Source organism: Staurois parvus, unplaced genomic scaffold (assembly GCF_062004578.1).
Source record: "Staurois parvus isolate SC_StPar_1 unplaced genomic scaffold, SC_StPar_1.0 ptg000099l, whole genome shotgun sequence".
Lineage (NCBI taxonomy): Eukaryota > Metazoa > Chordata > Amphibia > Anura > Ranidae > Staurois > Staurois parvus.
Genome location: NW_028317895.1, coordinates 1,513,741 through 1,533,257, shown reverse-complemented (window position 1 = coordinate 1,533,257; position 19,517 = coordinate 1,513,741). Strand labels below are relative to the sequence as shown.

Sequence of the window (19,517 nt, the reverse complement as noted above, 5' to 3'; positions counted from 1 at the left end):
GGGGGATAAAAATGACATTTTAAAGAGGGTTCAACATAAGACTTTACATTATTGTTGTATATATGTTTCAAAAATCCTTTAGAAAGTCATGTGTGGTGAAATACACTTTTCATTCATATCATTCAGGAAGATCTGATCCTTGAGTATTATTTAAAGTTACAGCTTTATCTGTTTTATTTCTGTAGATTAAAGGGGGACCTAAAGATCCTGTAGTTAAACTTGCTTGCATTGCAGTAAGTATTGCTTGTGACTTTTGAAGTGTAATGATACACTACTAAGAGTTATTATATGAATAAATAATGCATCAAATGCTCGTAAGCTAAACTTAAAGTAATTATAAAGGGTTTTTTTTCTAAAATAACAAACATGTTATACTTACCTGTTCTGTGCAATGGTTTTTTACAGAGCAGTCCCGATTCTCCTCTTCTGAGTGCCCTTCATAGCAAAAGGCTTGCTATGGGGGCACTCATAGGGACTCCTTTCTGAGCCACACTGTGTGCTTCTATAGACACACACCGTGTGACTCAGCTTTGTTCCCTGCTCTTTTCCTGCTCTTTCCTCACAGGATTTGATTGTGACAGCAGCAGGAGCAAAATGTAAATCTGAGCTAAAATTGCATATTCTATAAATATCAAATCAGAGTTTGACACTGATCTCAAGGAAAATAAACATCAGTATTTGTTGAGCTGTCCAGTTCCTTTAACCTCTTAGAGGTTAATATATGATCATAACTGGAGGTTTTATTTAAGTTTTGTTTTGTTTAAGTTAGATGCACAAATCGATGTAGCTTGCTATCCATTAATACATGATGAAATGCAGTTTTTCAAATGCAAACAGTGTGAGTACCTAAACTGACCTGGTATCAGCCTCTTGCAGTCCCCTGTATAACAGCATTCAGCCTAGGGGAGTGCAAGTAGCCAACCAGTTGTGCTGTAGTATAAGTAATATAAGTAACATATTGATAGAAGGAGAGAGCAGAGTGACAGGGAGATTGGTGCAGTTCCTGCTTTCACAAAGTATATATCACCAAGATACTCTCATCAAATAAATGCCCCAACATTTATTTGAGAAGGCCACATCACAGCAGTAAGGTACAACATTTTGATTCCTCACGGGACTCATTTGTCAGGAATTGGACATTCATTTTGATAAACCACAGTGTACTGACAATCAGTGCTGGGACAAGATCATCTAGCGCCCAGGGTGAAGATGGCAAACGGCGCCCCCCCACGTCCTAAAAAGGTATGAGCATTATACAGTATGTCAGCGAAACTTTCCTCCCTCCCTCAAAAAACACTAATCTGCATGCTTACTCTCTAAGCATTAATTCCCTTTGCAAGCCAAAATTCTCCCCAAACAAAATTACTCCTCTTCCTCTTCAAATCCACAAATCCCCCCCCCCCCCCCCACTGAAATTCCCAACCCAGCCAAAATCTTTGCCCCCCTCCCCCCATCCCCTCTCCCAGCTCAAATTATTTTTCTCCTTAAATCCTCCCTCCTAGCATAAATCCTCTACTTTTCAAATTTCCCTTCTGAGCATAAATCCTCTCTCCCCTTCCAAATCCCCCCTCCAAGCACAAATCTCCCTAAATCACCCCTCCTAGCATATTCTCTCAAAATCAGCTCCCACCACAATTTCTCCTCCCCCACCCTAAATTTTGCCTCTTAAAGCAAATCTTACACCACTGCTGCTCCCCAAATGTCTCCTCCCAGCACAAATCTTCTTCCTCACAATCCCCCCTCCTTGCACATATCCCCCCAAACACCCCGCCTGGCACAAGTATTCTTCTTCTTTCCCCCTCCTAGCTCAAATACTCTCATCCCCAGCACAAGTGTTTGTTAAGCTGCCAATCACTACTCCTGTCAGCTTGTAGGTAGGAACTCCCTATGCGGTGCCCACTCACCTTTGCATGATACCACTGCACCCAAGGCAGCCGCCCATCCCACCCACTCCTTGTCTTGGCTGGCAATATATACTTTGATCTATTTCGGAGCCCACAATCACTCCTTTGTCAAACCATGAGAGGGAAAGGGAGGAAAGGCTAGCTATTTATTAGGCACTGATAGAGGAAGGGAAGGGGAAATGTAGCACACATGGAATACTATTGATAGTTAAGAATGGGTGGATATGGCTTAAATAATTCGGGTGGAACTGATTGAATAAATTAACACTATGTGCATGATCTAAAAAAGAAGGGGAGTTCTAGCACAAAGAATAAAACAAAACATGAAAATAAAATTAAAAATAGATGATACAAATAGCATTGCAGAGAAAATTTGACTCAATATAAACAGAACTAGAAAAATATACACTACGTGAAATGAAGGGGGGGAAAGAAAAAATCCTAAAGGGGAACTCTAGTCTGTAAAATTAAGAACAAGATGTGACTAACATACCAAGATGAGTCTGCTATTTGCTCTTTGTATATGGATAGACTAGGGAAAGAAATGCCGATATATAAAAAATAGTGTAAATGTTATAAAAGGCTTTATATAGCTTAAATATAATCTAATTGTCAAAACAAAGAAATTAAATGATAGTACTGGTTCTCTCTTCATTAAGCGCTGCTGCTGTTAGGGTATTCAACGAGAAGATCCAATGTCTCCTGTTCACACAATTTTTTATACCTTTCGGTTTTGGGGAAAGTATTAGAGATCTGCTCTATGATCCAGACCTGTATTCCCAATGTAGATCTGGTATGCACTTATAGAAAGTGCTTGGGTACACTGTATTTGTTATTGTTATCTTTATCTCCTTGTTCGATGGATCTCCTGTGTTCTCTAACACTTGTCCTCAGGACCCTGATGGTTCTACCGATATAAAGTAGACCACAAGGGCACCTGAGGGCATAAATAACAAAATCCGTAGAACATGTGAAGAAATGGGAAATTGGATAATTTTTACCATTAGCCTCAAAGTTCTTGAGGCCATTAGGGACAAAGGAATATGTTAGGCATTTTTTCTTGTTGCATCTACACATTCCAGATAAGTTGGAGAAGAAACTGGTAATTGTGGGGCCAACGGGCACTGGATTTTGCAACGTGCTTGGAGCTACCTGGCTTTTTATATTACAGGCTTTACGATAAGAGAACATAGGCTGTTGTATGGACTTAATCTGCATTCCACCTATTGTGCAGAGCTGTTTTAAGGATACATCTTATCCATCCACCTGCTGTCCAATGAATCTCGCCAGCGAATAAGGACTGATGATATGCCCATTTACTCTTATTATAAGGAAATTAATGAATACATTTGTTTCATTCAGATGACATCACATGATGTAATAGTAGTTCGGGCCCATGGGGAAATTAATTACATTTTTCAAGTTGTTCGATAATTTGGATTCAAGTAAATTTGTGATTTAAATTGAATTTGTAATTGTCACAGTCAGTTCAGTTTCACGAATTTTGCATTATTTATTCCATTGCATCTGAAAATATCAAATCCTTCTAATAGACCCATTAAGGTCTGAAGTTCTTTTAATAGCACCTTTTTTTGTCTCAAACACAAATATTAGTCTTCAAATTGTCTATTTTTGAAAAAGGCAATTGATATTGTAATAGTTCTGTATCAATGTCGATTCCCAAAAATTAAATTTTCATAGGCAGAAAAAAACTTTTTTTCTGTAGCCAAGGGTATGCCAAAGTGCTGGGTGACCATACTAAATAGTTGTAGCATGAGAAGTGGTGAATCTGATGGACCAATAAAAAGGAAATTGTCTAAGTAGTGTAATATGACATCAAATCCTGATTCAAAAGAAACAATCCATTGAATAAAAGTAGAACATTCTTCAAAATAGGCACACGAAATGGAGCATCCCATAGGCAGGCACATGTCATAATAAAATTCCCTTTCAAAATATATTCCCAAAGAGTTATGTGAAGAAGGGGCTATTGGTAACAAGCGAAAAGATGCCTTAATATCAGCTTTTGCAAGTAATGCTGCTTTACTAAATTGTCTTATATGCCGTATCACTTCCTCAAAAGTGCAATAAAAAACAGAGGACAATTGTGAATTAATTCCATCATTTAAAAATGATCCCTTCAGAAACGATAAATGACCTATAAGCCGGAATGAATTTGGCTCCTATTTAGGTATAATACCAAGTGGGGATATTTTAACATTTTTAAAAGGTGGATATCTAAATGGTGCTGCCATAGGGCCTTCTTTAAATTCTTTGTTTAATTTTTCCCTAACAATATGTAGGAATTGTGCCACTGACCTTAAACTGTTAACCAAATACAACCACTACCTGAAAAAACTAGTAACGGAAAACCATTTGTAAAACCTTCAATTAAAAACGTGTCTGTCTCTTTGTTTGGGTATATTGCCAGCCAATGAAGCATGCTTGTTCATTTCACTGGTGTGTAAGCTTTTTGGTAGCGAATCTCTTTGATTTTGTAATGCAACATTTATTTTGTAACATTTAAGTACTGAGTGCTGTCCCGAACAATTTGTGCTTGTATTTACATGCATTACCCCAATTACATTGGGTTTCATTAAAAGCATAGCAGTAACCTCTTTTATAAGGAAAGATTGTTGATGTAGGTTGTTGTTCTGAATAAGCAGGTTTTTGAGGCAACATTAGATTAAGCCACAATCCTACATCTTTCATTCCCCATTTTAACAAAAGATATATTGATAATATCTGTCTAAAAGACTCATCATAGTGATACCAGCCTAATTGGATGAAGCTTTTATATGCTTCTGACACATGCAAGATGAAAGTTAACCCCTTCACGCCTAAGGGTAAAACAAATCTAAATGCCTAAGCACAATTTTGCAATGTTGACATGTGTTAGTAAAACCGTTTATATCACCACAACTACTTCGTACATCCAGGACAAATTGGGCTTTCATTTGGTGGTAGATGGTAATGGATATCTCCTGATTTTCTTTTATTATCAAAGGAAAACTGGCCCAGAATAGTAAAAAAAATATTTTTTTTATTTAGCTGTGTGTTTCTTGTTACGACCATAACCTACCAGCAAAGAACAACCCAAAATAAATTCTCCAGCTCTTGAAGATTGCAGTGATACCATATATGTGTATGTTATTTGTTGTTTGTACCCGTAGTACAGCCCAGAAACAATAGTTCACATTTTGTTTTCATCTTTTTTTACCTAAAACACACTGACACTGACATTGACACTAACTGACACGGATACCAATTTTTTTATTTAAATCCTGACCTTTGACCTTGACCCAAACACTAATCCTGCTGCTGAACTAGATCAAAACTTGATCTAGGTATTTTTTCTTTATTTTTTCTTTTATTTTTTAATATTTATTTATCTTTTTTTTTTACAAACTTTTTTTTTTCCTCTATGCCAGGAGTTAGAGAGATACAATGTATCTCTCTCCTCCATTCATAGAGAGAGAAAAAAACAAAGGGGGCCGGGCTGTACAGTCACTGATCACTGTGATAGCCAATCAGAGGCTATCACAGCAATCATGGGAGTCCCGGGTCCCGATCGTTAGAACGGGACCTGGGGCTCTCAGTGACACCGCGCAGTGACAGGTATGCAAGTATGCAGCCCCAGGGGAAAAAAGCCCAGTTCCGTGAGGCTGCATATTTGTGTTACGTCGGTGTCAAGGGGTTAAGGTAGAAAAATAAAAATCAATGCCTGTGTATGCCTGTGTATTTAGCGAGAACAGCAATCACTGAATTTCTACCAAAGATTATTGCTATATTGGTGCATAGGGGAGCTGGAATTTAGAAATAAAAAGGTGACCAAAGGTGAACTTATCCTTGAAGGACATGTGGGGTGATTCCAGCATTGCAGAGGAACACACCTCTGCCATCTCCCAGGTGTAGAGAAATCAGCCTGCATACCTGGTGTTCCAGGGTGATCGAATTTAAAAAGGAAAACTTAATGCATTTAAATTTATTTAATTAGCAAAAGACCAAAAAAGTAACTTTTCCTTTTAGTATAACTCATCCAGCTGATCCAAAGAAAAAAATATTGAACCAAATGTTTGACTCAACAAATATATTCCCTGTATAAACAGCTAAATTAATGCCCTATTTGCAGACATCTTGCCACTAGCATTACAACTATAAAAGAAATCATTCAATCAATTTGAAGCTCCTGCTCCTATAAAAAAAAAGAAACATTTGTTTTAGTTAAACTTATCCTTGAATAACATGCCAGCACTATTACTCAGCATATTTTATATAGTATGAAATCATAAATTTTTCAGTATGCTGGTTGATGCCCTTTAGGTCAGTGGAAAAAGATAGAAAGATATAAAATGATCGTCAACTGAATTTGAAAACTGTCATCTTGTTTAAACAGAATATAAATTTGTTTGCTTGCTTTTGCAATTCTTTTTTTATTTAACAATATTGTGTGCTTTTTCTATATTTCATATTTGTGTTTAGGCATACAATTACATGGGATCCTATACTAGCACAAAGGCAGAGTACTCAGCAGGAGCTTAACACTTTATTCTTTGTGTTACTGGGAGACATTACTGTGCAGTATTTAATGTGAAACTCTGTGACTATTAACAAGGTCTAAAATTATTAATAACACATTTTTGTTTCTAAAATGACCAACAACTGTTTTTCTACACGCATTGTGGTACCAAAAATACCCATTGCTATTTTTCAGGTTGACCTACTTTTGAAACAAGTTGCACCTGTATAAAACTCATACAGTTCAGGAGCCTTAAATGTAAGTATTGATATAATTATTTCTCCATAAGGGTTGGGTCAGGCAGATCTGACGTATGGATTGAGTTATTCATGAATAAAAAGGGCTATTCAAGTTGTAATATACTTTCTGCTTGGTCATGTCATTTTTGCTTTCACTTTGTAACTTAAAGTGTTACTAAACCCGCAACAGTAAAATCAGTCTGTATATGCAGTAAAGCATGCTTGTTATACTCACTGTGGAACTTAAGGGGTTAATTCTCCGCATTGTGTAAATAAGATGTTTGATCCTGTCTTCTCTGATCCTCTCCTTTTACTGTCCCCAAATCATCTCCTGATAGAACAGAGGCTTGGGGACAAGCTGCACATGCTCAGTTAAGTGTGTATTGCTAGAGAGGTTTTTTTTTCATGGGAGAATGCATGTGATCAGCACAGGGCCAATAAACACTGTCCAGACAGAGGTACAGCCTCATAGGGGAGAATGAAACTCCTCCTACAAGCTTTAACCAGTGCTTTGCTGAACACTGATAGAAGTCACAAGACTGCTCTAACTGCTAATGAGCTAACTGCTCACAAGAAAAGATATTTAGCAGTTTATATTTACAAAAATAATTGCATTTCCATGTTCTGTGTACTGTAGAAGACCAGATAAAGTGAATGCAGGATCCAAGGTTTAATAACACTTTAAAGCATAACTTCACATTAAATTAACTATAATTTTGCAATGGCTCTTCCCTTTCCTTCTGTCAACTTTGCATACTCATTTTCTTGTATTATATTGTATTTAAAATATTATAGAGCTATGTTCACATTCCCGCCACCCCTCATCAGGGATTCTTAATAGAGTCCTGTGACACATCTACTGTGCCCCATGCATTCAAAAAGACTGCTGTGCTGGAATCTCCACAAAATTGTTTGCACATGTGCGTGAAATCACCTGCGCATATTCACTCTTCAAGGTCTCTGGCAGGACCCAAAGGCTGGGCAGAGTCCTTTAGCACATCTGTACACACGCCACAATAACACAATAACAAAAATGGCCATGATGGAGGGGGTGGAGCCAAATGAAAGGGTACTGAAGTTCCACTTTAACTTGGCTATACATCTAAGAAATAAATTTAACAGATTACTCCATCCAAGCTAAACAGCGTGGATAGCCAATTCTCACACTGTGGCTATTGTACCCTGACAACCAGTGCCATCTGAATGGATGTAGGCACTGTTGATCTAACAATGTTTCTACTGGTTCCCTTGATTTAAATTAAGTATGCAAGGTAGAGTGGTGCCGAAAGAGGACCACCAACAGATCAAATTTTGGCCAGTTCTTTAGGAACCATCTAACATTTGCTCAGTGTATGGCCAGCTTTAGGTATGGTTAAGGAAATAAAGCTTTAGAGATCGATAAGCAGATGTATGCATGTAACTAGTGGTAAGCAAATCTATTTAAAGGATTAATTATCTCACCTTTCCTGAAAACATTTCTATTCACCTTTAACCAAAGCTGCACAGTTGGTTTTAATCTACTGGCGCTTCATGTTGGCAGTTTTGCGGGTAAAGTGAACTAATCCTTAGAAATGATTGTGGGGTTGATTATTCAGCCGGACAGAACTTCTTCAGAGAGAGCAAGGAGTGCACAGTATTGCATGCTGCCGTGAGCATACAGTAGAGTTTGATCTAATATCTTCAAGGGTAAAAAAAAACTATTACCTTACTGGGATTTATTTTGATATAACTTAATTTCAATTCATTTGATTTGATGTGGCTACCCTACAGTCTGGTATAACCCTCTGCTCCTCCTGTAAGTGAACTGACTAATAGATGTTTGTTTCACATATGATGGAGTGGCACAGAGTAAGGGCTATGCTGACTTATTATAACATCACTGTCATTATTTAGACTATTATTTGGCAGATAGGCAATAATGTCATGGCGACCATTCATTTTTATCAAATATATGTTTAGCCTTCAGGTTGCCCAGTTACATCCCTCAACAAGAGCTGCTACAGAAAGAACAAACAGGAGGGCACAACCACCTAGTGCATTGCCAGTGATTTATGCTACATAAAACAAGACACAGAAGTGGAAAATAAAATAGCGTTAAATCCAAAAGATGCCACAGTATGTAGGAATTACGTGTGGACATGCAACTCCACCAGGCCGGTTAAGCTGATTGGTTTTGGAAGCACACCCCCTTCCTCAAAGCTAGGCTAACCCTGTTAGCCTAGATCTTTGGGGGTGCGTCTTTTGGTTTTAACTATATTTTATTTTCCACTTTCATAAGTATCTATTTTGCATCTATCTTGGTTTATGTAGAATAAATCGCTGGTAATGCACTAGGTCTGTGGTCTTCAAACTGCGTCCCAGAGGCCAGATTCTGTCCTTCACTTATTTTAACTGGCCCTTGGGGCACTATTTCATCCTCTGATACCAATTGGGTATAATTCCCCACACTTACACCAATGAAGGGGGCACAACTCCTTCCGATGACACCAATGATAAGGCACAATTCCTCCCAGTGACACAAATGATAGTGTCCAATGACATGAATGATGGGGCAGGATTCCTCCCACTGACACCAAACAAAGGGGCATTATTTTTTTTCCACTGACGTCGGGACCTTTTCTACTCCCACTGGCCGCAGTCCAGCCCTCGTAAAGTCTGTCCCTTTGTTTAGAAAGTTTGGAGACCCCTGCACTAGGTTATTTTTGTAGTTGACACAGGATTCCCCCATCTGAGGAGGGCTGCATCAGCTACGCATTCCCGATGAAGTCTATTGGTCTCATCCCTGGTCCTACTGACAGTGGTGGAACTCTGGGTGCTGGAAGTGATAGTGCTGTATGAGTTGCTACAGAATTACAACTCTCTGGACCCACAGCTATTGTTTATTTTTGACGTATGAGAGATAATGGGGATTATTTACTAAAACTGCGTGGAGCAAAATCTGGTGCAGCTGTCCATGGTTTTATTATCAAAGCTTAATTGAAGTTGAAGTTAGAAGCTGATTGGCTACCATGCAGAGCTGCACCAGATTCTGAGTGCTCCAGTTTTAGTAAGCCTCCCCCAATATCACGATCAATGAGGAGTTTCTGTTGCTAGACTCTATGAACATAACTGTGAATTTACACTGATGTATCTGGCCACCAACACCCAAGAAAAATTACAAATCCTGGAGACAGGCAAAATTACAGTGAGCAACAATGTAAAAGTTGTACCATACAGAGCATTGAACCTTTACTACTGATTTATGAAGTTCAAAAAAAAATTTGTAAAGCAGAAAAACTCTTGTATAACAAGCACTAAGTTGCAATGTTTGTATATTACTACATAGAAAACTGTATTTGTTATTATGATTATTCTGTTTTGTTATCCATGAATGATATTGCTGGTAAAAGTTCTGTTAATTGTCCTATTTTCTCTTGCAGAATGAACAGGAATATGTCGTGAACTAAAGGGCAAAAACCTTATGTTCTTAAACTGTTTGGCTTTCTAAATTAAAATTTCAATTGCCATTTCTTCTCTGCTGATGCATAAAAATATCATTATAATTAAGTCATATATATAGTAGTACTACATAGAGACCTACTGAATGAACAGAATGTATTTTATCTTTTAGTAGACTTATTTCTATTTGAAACTCTTAAATTCAATAGAACATGTGCTTTCTGAAATTTTACCTAATCCAATTATGCATTTTGCTTAATAAAGTCTCATCTGTGCTATTGGTTTTATGGTGATTCTTGTTCTAAATCATTCTAAGAAAAGGTAAACTCTAATGTAACTTCAAGAATGTAAAATCCTTAATTATTTTTGTAAGATACATGAATCCATGAGCATTTAGTTGTCCTTCAAAGCTTGTGTACTTATTAAATCCAAAGTCTGAGATAACATGGATTTGCTTAATGATCCAGAAACATAAGGTAAGTGAAATAGTACACAACTGAGATACTGTACATATATATTTACTATTTTGTGTTTTTATTGCAGCACCTGATTCTTTCACAATTTCCAACCAAACTGTTTTTTTTTCAGTTTTGTATAGAGTAGGTAAGGGTTGGAATCCCTGTTGGGATTTTACTGCTGTTTGTAGATCTGCTAGAGAGATTTACCTTTACTTCCAGGCCCAGTAGCAATGGTTTTTATAGATACGAAGTGGGGGAAATCTCAGCAACACAGATGGCAATAAATATCTGTCAGATGTTTGGGGGTGGGCAACGTGTCGATCATGATCTACCGGGCAAACGTGAGCAGGTGACTGGTAGATCATGATCTCATCTCTGCCTTGCCGATACGCAACTGGCAGAGCTACAAAAGAAAGTGCTGAGCTGCCAGGAGTCTATCAAAAGCCTGCAAAGGCATTCCCCGCCCTGCAGCCTGCCCTTTGCTTACATGCTTATGATAGATTACAAACTGTCAATGGGATTTAATTGAAGTTACAGCATGCATGCACAGAAAGGACCCAGACAGGAAATATTCCCAATGGAACACAGATAAGAAAAAAAAAATGACAGGAGTTTTAATTTTTCCCTACTCTCTCCAAATAAAAATTATATATTTACTTTTCCAAACTATGTTTATTGAACTTAAACAGATGTACAGGTGTGTAAATATGCATAGATGTTCATAACTACATAGTGCATCTATCTGAATAAAAAATATATCATAAAGTAAGGAACTGAATCAGTTAAATATGTGCTTTTGTTACAAACATACATTTTATAGCACAATACTAAGAGGTACACATATACTGATTCAGATAGTTATAACTCTATGGCTGGGCAGATCATCCCAAGCTTAAAGCGGAGCTCCACCCAAAGGGGAAGTTCCTCTGTAAAGAATAGTCCCCTGCTCCCCATTAAGAATTGGCACCCTCTCCCACTTATGCTGCAATTGCCTGGGCGATCGGAAGCGGAAGTTGTGTCCACCCCCCCCTCCCACATGACAGGTCCCAGAAGACAATGGGACCATTCAGGAAGTGCAGCGCTACTTGCGCATGCGCAGTGGGCACGCAGCTGTGAAGTCGCAAGCTGTCACACCTGGGTACCCTCACTGAAGATGCCAGTGCCAGGAACACTGGCAAGCTGGTGAAGTGGGCTGCGGGGAGCTCACTGCACTGCGAGATCGAGCGACAGGTGAGTGGCTGTTTCTTAAAAGTCAGCAGCTACAGCTTCTTTAGCTGTTGACTTTTTTTTTTACAATGTGTCTGGAACTCCACTTTAAAGCGGTAGTAAACTGCAGGAAAAAAAAAAGTGCCCTGCAAGGTAATGTCATAATGTGCTAGTATGCATTGCATAGTAGCACATTATGTAGAACTTACCTTAAAACAAAGCCATCCAGAGGTGCACTGTCACCACTGCAGAGGCTTCTGTCTTCCCCTGGTCTTCCTTCAAGGTTTGCGAGCTCTGACAGCATGTGGGAGGGCCACGGCACAGTACTCTGAAGGGAAGGCAGGGGTATGGTGTTCCTTCAGAGCGCATGCGCCGGCTCTAAGAAGAGAGATTATCTCCTACACGGTGCACATTTAGGAGTTACTAATTTTACCTACCTTTATTATAAGCTCACCTTCTGTAGGTAAAAGTTACAAATTAGAGTTTATTACCACTTTAAAGTGAGGGTAGCGTTACACCATACTGTAGGTATGAAATTTTATGGAACGTTAGGTGACAGTTCCTATTGCAATACATAACTTTTATAAGGGATAATCTGATTGATCAATGATTTTCACTGGGCTATGGTAGGGGAGGATGGGCCCATCCATTTGAAAGTTTTGTTTTGGAAAGTCAAATAAACAAATGTCTGGTGTACAGGGAAGAGGGAGCTGTAGTAGGGTAGTAGGCAGCCTTCAACTGCCAAAACTCAGATGTTGAGGGGCAGCTCATTGGGTTGTGAGAATAGTGACTACCTACTGCCAAACTTATTTTTTGCCAGACAGATGCTGCCTGCAGTTTTTTGGCCCAGAAATGATATCTAACTTTTGGATTCAATTACTTTGGGTTTGAACTGTAGCCAAGGTCAAATCAATGCTCATTACTAGTCATCGTGAATAATAGAACGTATACCAGTATTCAGACCAGGAGACAATTTTTATGTTAGCATTTTGTAGTCAAGGTCAGTAAAGAGATGGGTGTATAGGAAGTGCATTCTACAGGATCATCATTAAGTTTCAACAGGAGTACAATATTTACATCATACATACTTAACAGTAATGTTCCTCATACAGACGTTATAGGATAGGAGCTATTTGTCCAGATACCTTGATTATAATTTTTTAAAGGCAGTTCATTGGGGCCTGACACTTTACCAGTGACTAGATCTGAAACAGTCTGCTTAACCATTTCACTTCCAGGAATTCCATTTTTTACTTCTTTTGGCACTTTTGTTAATTTCGGATAGGCAAAGGATTGGTTAATATGATATGCATATTTACCTATCTATGCCACCTGTCACTTCATCTTCCCTGCTGGCCAGAACTGGAACTGTCAATCACTGGATCCTCCTCTTGGTGTCCAGCTTCTTCCCTTCTGTGCAGCCTGCTGTCTATGCTGCTACAAGCAAGGGGAGTTTATTGAGGGATTAGAGGGCATAGCAAAGACAGTACACTGTACAGAGTACATAGAATGGAGTTGTTTTTCAGTGTTGTAGGAAGAGCAGCAGGCAAAATCTGAGTTGGCCAGAACGGCAGGTGATGGCAACAGCAGCAAAGGGGGGTATCATATTTTGAATGAATGGCTGTGATCAGTGACTTTTCAGCCACTGATTCTAGCTACTCTTTTAATCAGCATAGTCAGGGGTATACTTCTGATATAGGTTCATGTTCAGTGAAATGACCGTGAGCTTAGGTGAAATGCAGCCAATGTAAGGGATTCTGAGCTGGACAGCTGCAAGCAGCTCTGTTCTGCTGTAACCCTTATGTTGGCGGCATTACAAAGTCATTCTTGTCCTCCATGATTTCATTGTCCTTCATGTGGCCTTTGTCTGTGGACAATTGAAAAAAAAACTCTATTGCTGCTAGGTAAGTTTGAATGTCATCTTGCATTTAATGAGAATAAGGGTATACAGTATATTTGAATAGAGTTAACAAAAACAATTTAATATGCCTTCAGTATCAGTGAGAATTGAACCCTCTGCACTATGAATTTTAAAGACAGAGGTAACAGATTATTGCTTAGTGACATAGGTTAATAGTTTTGCTTGAGTGGTTTCTGATTATCATTCTTGTGTACCTTGGACATACTGTATGTAGTCAGAATACTTTCTCCTAAGCTATGTGATTTGATTCAGATGTCTTTGCTATGAAAGAGTTCCTCATCAGCCTGGTGAGAGGATTCAAGAAATGATTCAGTATTGCTCTCAGTGACTTTTTACCACGTGGATTCCCCATCTGGCCAGATGCTATTGAAAGTGCTCTTTTTTCTGTGAGACCACTTCCTAAGGAGCCCCTGGGATGACATGCTAATTACTGGCACCCTCTGGGAGATCTCATCTGCTTAACATCCATCTGTGATTCTTGAGCCCTGGATCCCGGATGATATTCAGACTGCTGGCTCCCCCTGGTGGATCGGAATTGCATTACCTGGATATATTGGTTGAAATACCATAATCTCTAGAGGCGTTCTTCACCAGCTGATTCGTGTTCTGGATGTCTAAACCCAGATGATCTAATACCATCTATTTCATGCGCAATATTAAGCGCTATCTGGTTAGTGCACTCTACAGCTATATTTTCTCACGGAAGTCACCATATTTTAATTAAGAATATCAAAGAGACTGTCACAGTTTATCACCTATCTGTAATAGTGTGGAATACTGAATCATTTCTTGAATCATCATAATAGAGACTTTATATAGGGATTTATTGTAGATACATATGTATATCTTTAAGCGCTGCATGGTGTATGAATTTTGAGTGATATTGAAGGTTTTTGAGGTGATTACCTTTCATGCCAGCTGCTCCTGTCACATAGATCTAGCGCTCGTTTTTTCCTTTTATACTTTCAACCTGGTGAGAGGATTTGTCAAAAAAGGTGATAGGGTCATTTGTAACTCATCTGGGACGCAGCCATTAGTAGTTTCAACTTAGACCTGAGGCCTGCTGACTGGAAGGCTAGATGTAGAAGTGGCCAATGGTTAGATATGCCCATCATCAGATAAGTACTAGAGTCCAATGTAGCTAAAGTTTGAGCATTGAATAACATAAGAGCAATACGAGAGAATGCCAGGAGTGAACCTTGAGAATGCTTTAGTATTTGGGAAAGACTGTCTTCAAAGATCAATACAGCCCAACTCTCTAATTAATTGTTGTGTCAAGAGTCTGCAGCAGGGATGGCCAGATATGTGTAGCTACACAAGGATACTGGAAACAGACAATATATATTTAAGTACAGCAAAAGATATGTACCAGCAAACAGCAAACATAAAAAACAAGCGACCAACAACTAAAAATGCCTAAGTAACAGAAAACGAGCAAACTAACTATATGCTATTTGTGCAAAATATATACAAGATGGTAAACAAGGAAATACCAGCAATGCAAGAAAAAGGGACTGGAATCAGGACAAGAATCAGGACTGGGTACAGGAACAAGGAGAGCAGAAGTAAGGGAACAGGATGCAATGCTAGCTCAAGAACAGGATAAATCTGTCAGGAAGAAAGACAATCAAAACACTGAAGTGAGGTGTACTAGTAGATAAAGCCTTAAGTACCCTCCTCCCAACAGCTGGGGCCAATCGGAGCTGTTTTCAGGAACCTGCTGGGAGACACCCGCAGGTGGTCAGTGGAACTACAGCTTTCAGACCAGAGAATCACAGGACCACCAGAAGGTGAATCAGGTCCTGACATGTTGAGAGTAGTAGGTGTAGGTATAGAAAGGGGGATAGAGATGCCCTGTCTGTCCAACAAAGGGAACAGCAACATGTTAAAATCACCCATACAAACTACTTGGGCTTTGAGAAATTGTGTCTTGAAGTATGAAACAAAAATAGATATACTTTAAAAATAGTTTTAAGTGGGATAGGTTTAAGTGTTAGGGTGAGCTAAACTGAAAGGACTAGGTTACAGGTCAAGGACATGGTTGCTCATATTGAACATCAAATTGGATTTTAGAAATATATCAGTCAAAAGCATTTGTACTAATATAAGTATGCCTGCCTCTCAGCACAGTGTGTGGTAACTACATTTGTCCTTGTTCCCCAATATCTTACTTGCCATTGTTTTTATATTAACGGGTTACACTCATTACATGCCTTCAAAAATGTCATCCTGTTCTTCAGCTAAACTTCTAATAGGAATTTTGGATGCCTTGGCCAAAACATCAGTGTGTAAGATCAAGTATTGCATTATTCAGTTATTTGGTGGACATTTATATGATCTCTCCAAATGCACATTAGCAAAATGCTACCTAATTTATTGATATCAGATCATTTACCTGTGTGTGCTTTCTAAGCAGCTTAACCTTCTCAGCATATAATTCCAGAAAATCTTTTAAACGCTGAGATATGCAGGGCTAAGTATATATGTAAACAGTCAACTGATCTTCAAAAGTTTTCTATGAATGAAAAAAGGATTATTTATATTATATTACAATTCCAAAATAAAATAAATAGATGATAGAGAAGAAGGACATAAATATTAGAGATCCATTAGTAAGATAATATGGCAATCTTCACCTAATGTAAATAGTCTGGTAAAATATTAACTTGAAATATCTTGTAGTTTCAACGCTATTAGAGACCATATTAAAACGCAATCATGAATAAAGCAGTTGTGCTCGTCATTCTCGGTAGTTTGTTTGGTAAGTACAATTTTTTTTTCTGTTTTGCATAGAGTAGGACATTTTTAGAATCCATGTCAGTTTTTTTTTTTTTTAATTGTGTCCCATTAAGGAGTTTCCTCTTCAAACTTACAATTCCCGTCCTGGAGATACAACAGAAAAAGGGTAGATCTCTCTAATGCCATGGGTGATGCCCTCTTAGACAGTTGTCCCTAGAGCAGCTGTACTCATTGGAGGATTTCCCCTCTATTCTTTACCATTTAAAGCATTTTGTTGATTTTTTTAAGGAATATTGTTAAATACATTATTATCCCTATGCAATATGTCTATATAAATGAACAAAGATTATTAAACAACAAATTCTATAATTTATATAGACTTGTGTGGCCTTGTTTAACATTATATTATAATTATTATGATATATTGCTTGAATACCTGTGGTTCACATTCTTCTACAAATTTAGAATGATACAAAGGCTGGTCATGCCAATAGATGTTTGTTAGAATGTTTGTTTGAGTATTGTTTATTATATTAATTATTGATATATTAAAAAAAAAAAATATAGTTTTTTTATATACTGTACAGTGCATATGTATATAATTGTTGTTGTATAATATTGTGCACAGACGCAGTCTCTTTGCTGTTGGATGTAAGCAAAAAATAGGCTTTTACTGGTATATTACATGCATAAAATATGTTAAATAAACATATAATCTTACGGGTAGGTTTTTGATGAAATGTCTGGCCACAGCGTCTGTACATTGGAAAGGGACTTTCATCTCAGCTTGTCACTCTTAGAGAAACTTACATCAATGAAAATCACCAACTTCCATTTTCTGTTATTTTTTATTACCCTGACAATATATTTATCAAAAAGTCCATGCCTTTAATATTGTAAAATATATATTGTAGTTGTCTAAACATAAGAACAATTTTTTTTTCTTTAATTTTCACATTGTATTGCTGTTCTAGGGTGACAACATTGTCCCTTTATGCTGCTCTCTTGATTAACAATAAAAACACATCCCCTTCTCCTTATTTACATTACATAGGGGGAGGTGTATTGTGGTTCACAGAATTTAGCTGTGAAAGCTGGTAAGAGATTTTAGTTTAATGTGCAGGAACTTACACAAACAATTAAATGTTGTCAAGGTCAGAGGGCATTTTTCTATATTTTATCTGCTATACTTCATTAAATGTACATAGCCTGAAAGATAACAAAATGAATCCAGCCACCACACACAAGAATTGGTAAATTTCAATATACTACATTTTTTATCTTGGGTTTAGATATAATTCAACCCTTTGGCTGCTACTGACTTAAGGTTCATGCTGGCAGCAGCAGCACCACAAACTTTTAAACACAGTCTCAGCTGCCATAGAAGCCGGAACTGTTTATACATTTTTCAAGCCACCCAATCACTTCCACACACTGCTGAATGTATCATCCCCCCCCCTCCCCCCCAAACACACAGCCTCAACTACCCCCAGTATGTATTCTAGACTCCGCTGTCACTGCTGTGGACCCACTATGGACCTGGGCATGGCGATTGTCAGAAAGTACGGTGGAGGTAGATCAGAAAATATCTCTGTACTGGTCTCCTTTACAGTAACTGAAACTGGAGCTTCATTCATTTCATCATTTCCAGGTTCAGAGCTATCATTCCCTGGCAGAGGCATCTAGAGGTGATATCAATCTAATAGGACCAGCCATTTTAAATATGCTATCACAAATGGGGCTATCATACCCATATGTGATAGCAATGAAGTTGAAAAAATGTAAAACATCATTTATTAATCATAACACACAATCAATAAAAAAACAAACATAAAGCCCCCACCCTCAAGTTAAAAAACATGCATTGAGTGCAGCTAAGTATAAAAATGACAACTGCATTACTAATATTAGAGAATGAAAGCAATAACTTGTGTGCCATCATTCATGGTTAACTCTAAACTGATTACCCGTAAAGGTTTTTAAAGCACCACCTATGATGTTTTTGGGTATGATGGTTTGTCATAGTTTGTACCATAGTTTCACCGCCACAGGCAATTTTAGGGTTGACATGTTTGGTATTTATGTGCTCAACACAACCTCATCTTTATATGTTACCAAAGATTAGGTAATATATTGTTTATATGCATTAAAATTAACTCATATTATTTACTGAAAATATGGAATTCATAGATATGTGCACTAATATCATGTGACATAAAAAAAGAAAATATATGAGTTATAACTAATCTTCAGGTCCTAAATGTGCCTGAAAATTTCACATAAGGCAGCCAAAGGGTTAAAGGATAAGTGTGCTTAAAAGCTAAGACCATTTTACTTTTTCTTGTTTCCTTGGCTAAAAGCCATCCCCCCCGCACATCCATGCTTCCAACTCAGTCCTTTGCCACTGGCAACAAAAATCTTTCTGATTTAGATGACAGGTTGACAGGTTTTTAAAACTTAATGGGAACCTAGATGATGGACAACGAAGAGGATGGGCTGTAGTAATCATGTAAGTTTGGATCTGTGGAAGGGTGGATCTGCGTCTTTTAGCAAGGTGGCCCATAGAAAACAGGTAAGCATACTTAGTTTAAAAGTTCATCATTAAAGCTGGAGTCAGGAAGATGCTCGCCATAGTGCACATCGGCACATGTGCGAGGGCCCGTTCTACTGCTCATAGTCGTGTACATTTGCTTTTACGCATGCGCACACACATGACAGCCCGTTGCTAATGTTGGCGCCAATCAATCTATTTAAACCCAGCAGCACTATTAGCCTGTGCTGTCTGATCTGCAGCTCCCCTTCCTGTATTCCTGTGCCTGGTCCTGTTCCTGTGACTGATTGTGATTGACCTCAGCTTGCTTCTTGGACTCTGCCTCTGCCTTCTGATTCTGCCTGATCTGTTCCCACCAACACTGACCCTGGCTTGTGACCTGACTATTCTCCTGTTTACTGTTCCTGTCTGCTCCGCTCATCTGTTACCGACCCGGCTTGTCTGACCCTGCATACAGTCTGCTACCAGCCTGCTTCACTGCCTGCCTGCCTACTCTGCTGCCAGCCTGCTCTGCCGCCAGCCGGTCCATCCATCCCATCTCC

At 38.4% G+C, this 19,517-nt stretch overlaps 1 protein-coding gene across 2 annotated transcripts in view; it reads left to right on the top strand.

The window, feature by feature from the left end:
* LOC149467809 (uncharacterized) overlaps positions 1-10,382 on the top strand; it is an 81,543-nt gene extending 71,161 nt beyond the window's left edge. For both annotated transcript variants that reach the window (XM_089671163.1, XM_089671162.1), the window contains 3 exons: positions 186-233; positions 6,619-6,681; positions 10,082-10,382. In XM_089671163.1, the coding sequence (XP_089527289.1) occupies positions 186-233; positions 6,619-6,654 (84 nt within the window). In that variant the 3' untranslated portion in view covers positions 6,655-6,681; positions 10,082-10,382. The remainder of the gene's footprint in view (positions 1-185; positions 234-6,618; positions 6,682-10,081) is intronic.
* The last annotated feature ends 9,135 nt before the right edge of the window (positions 10,383-19,517 follow it).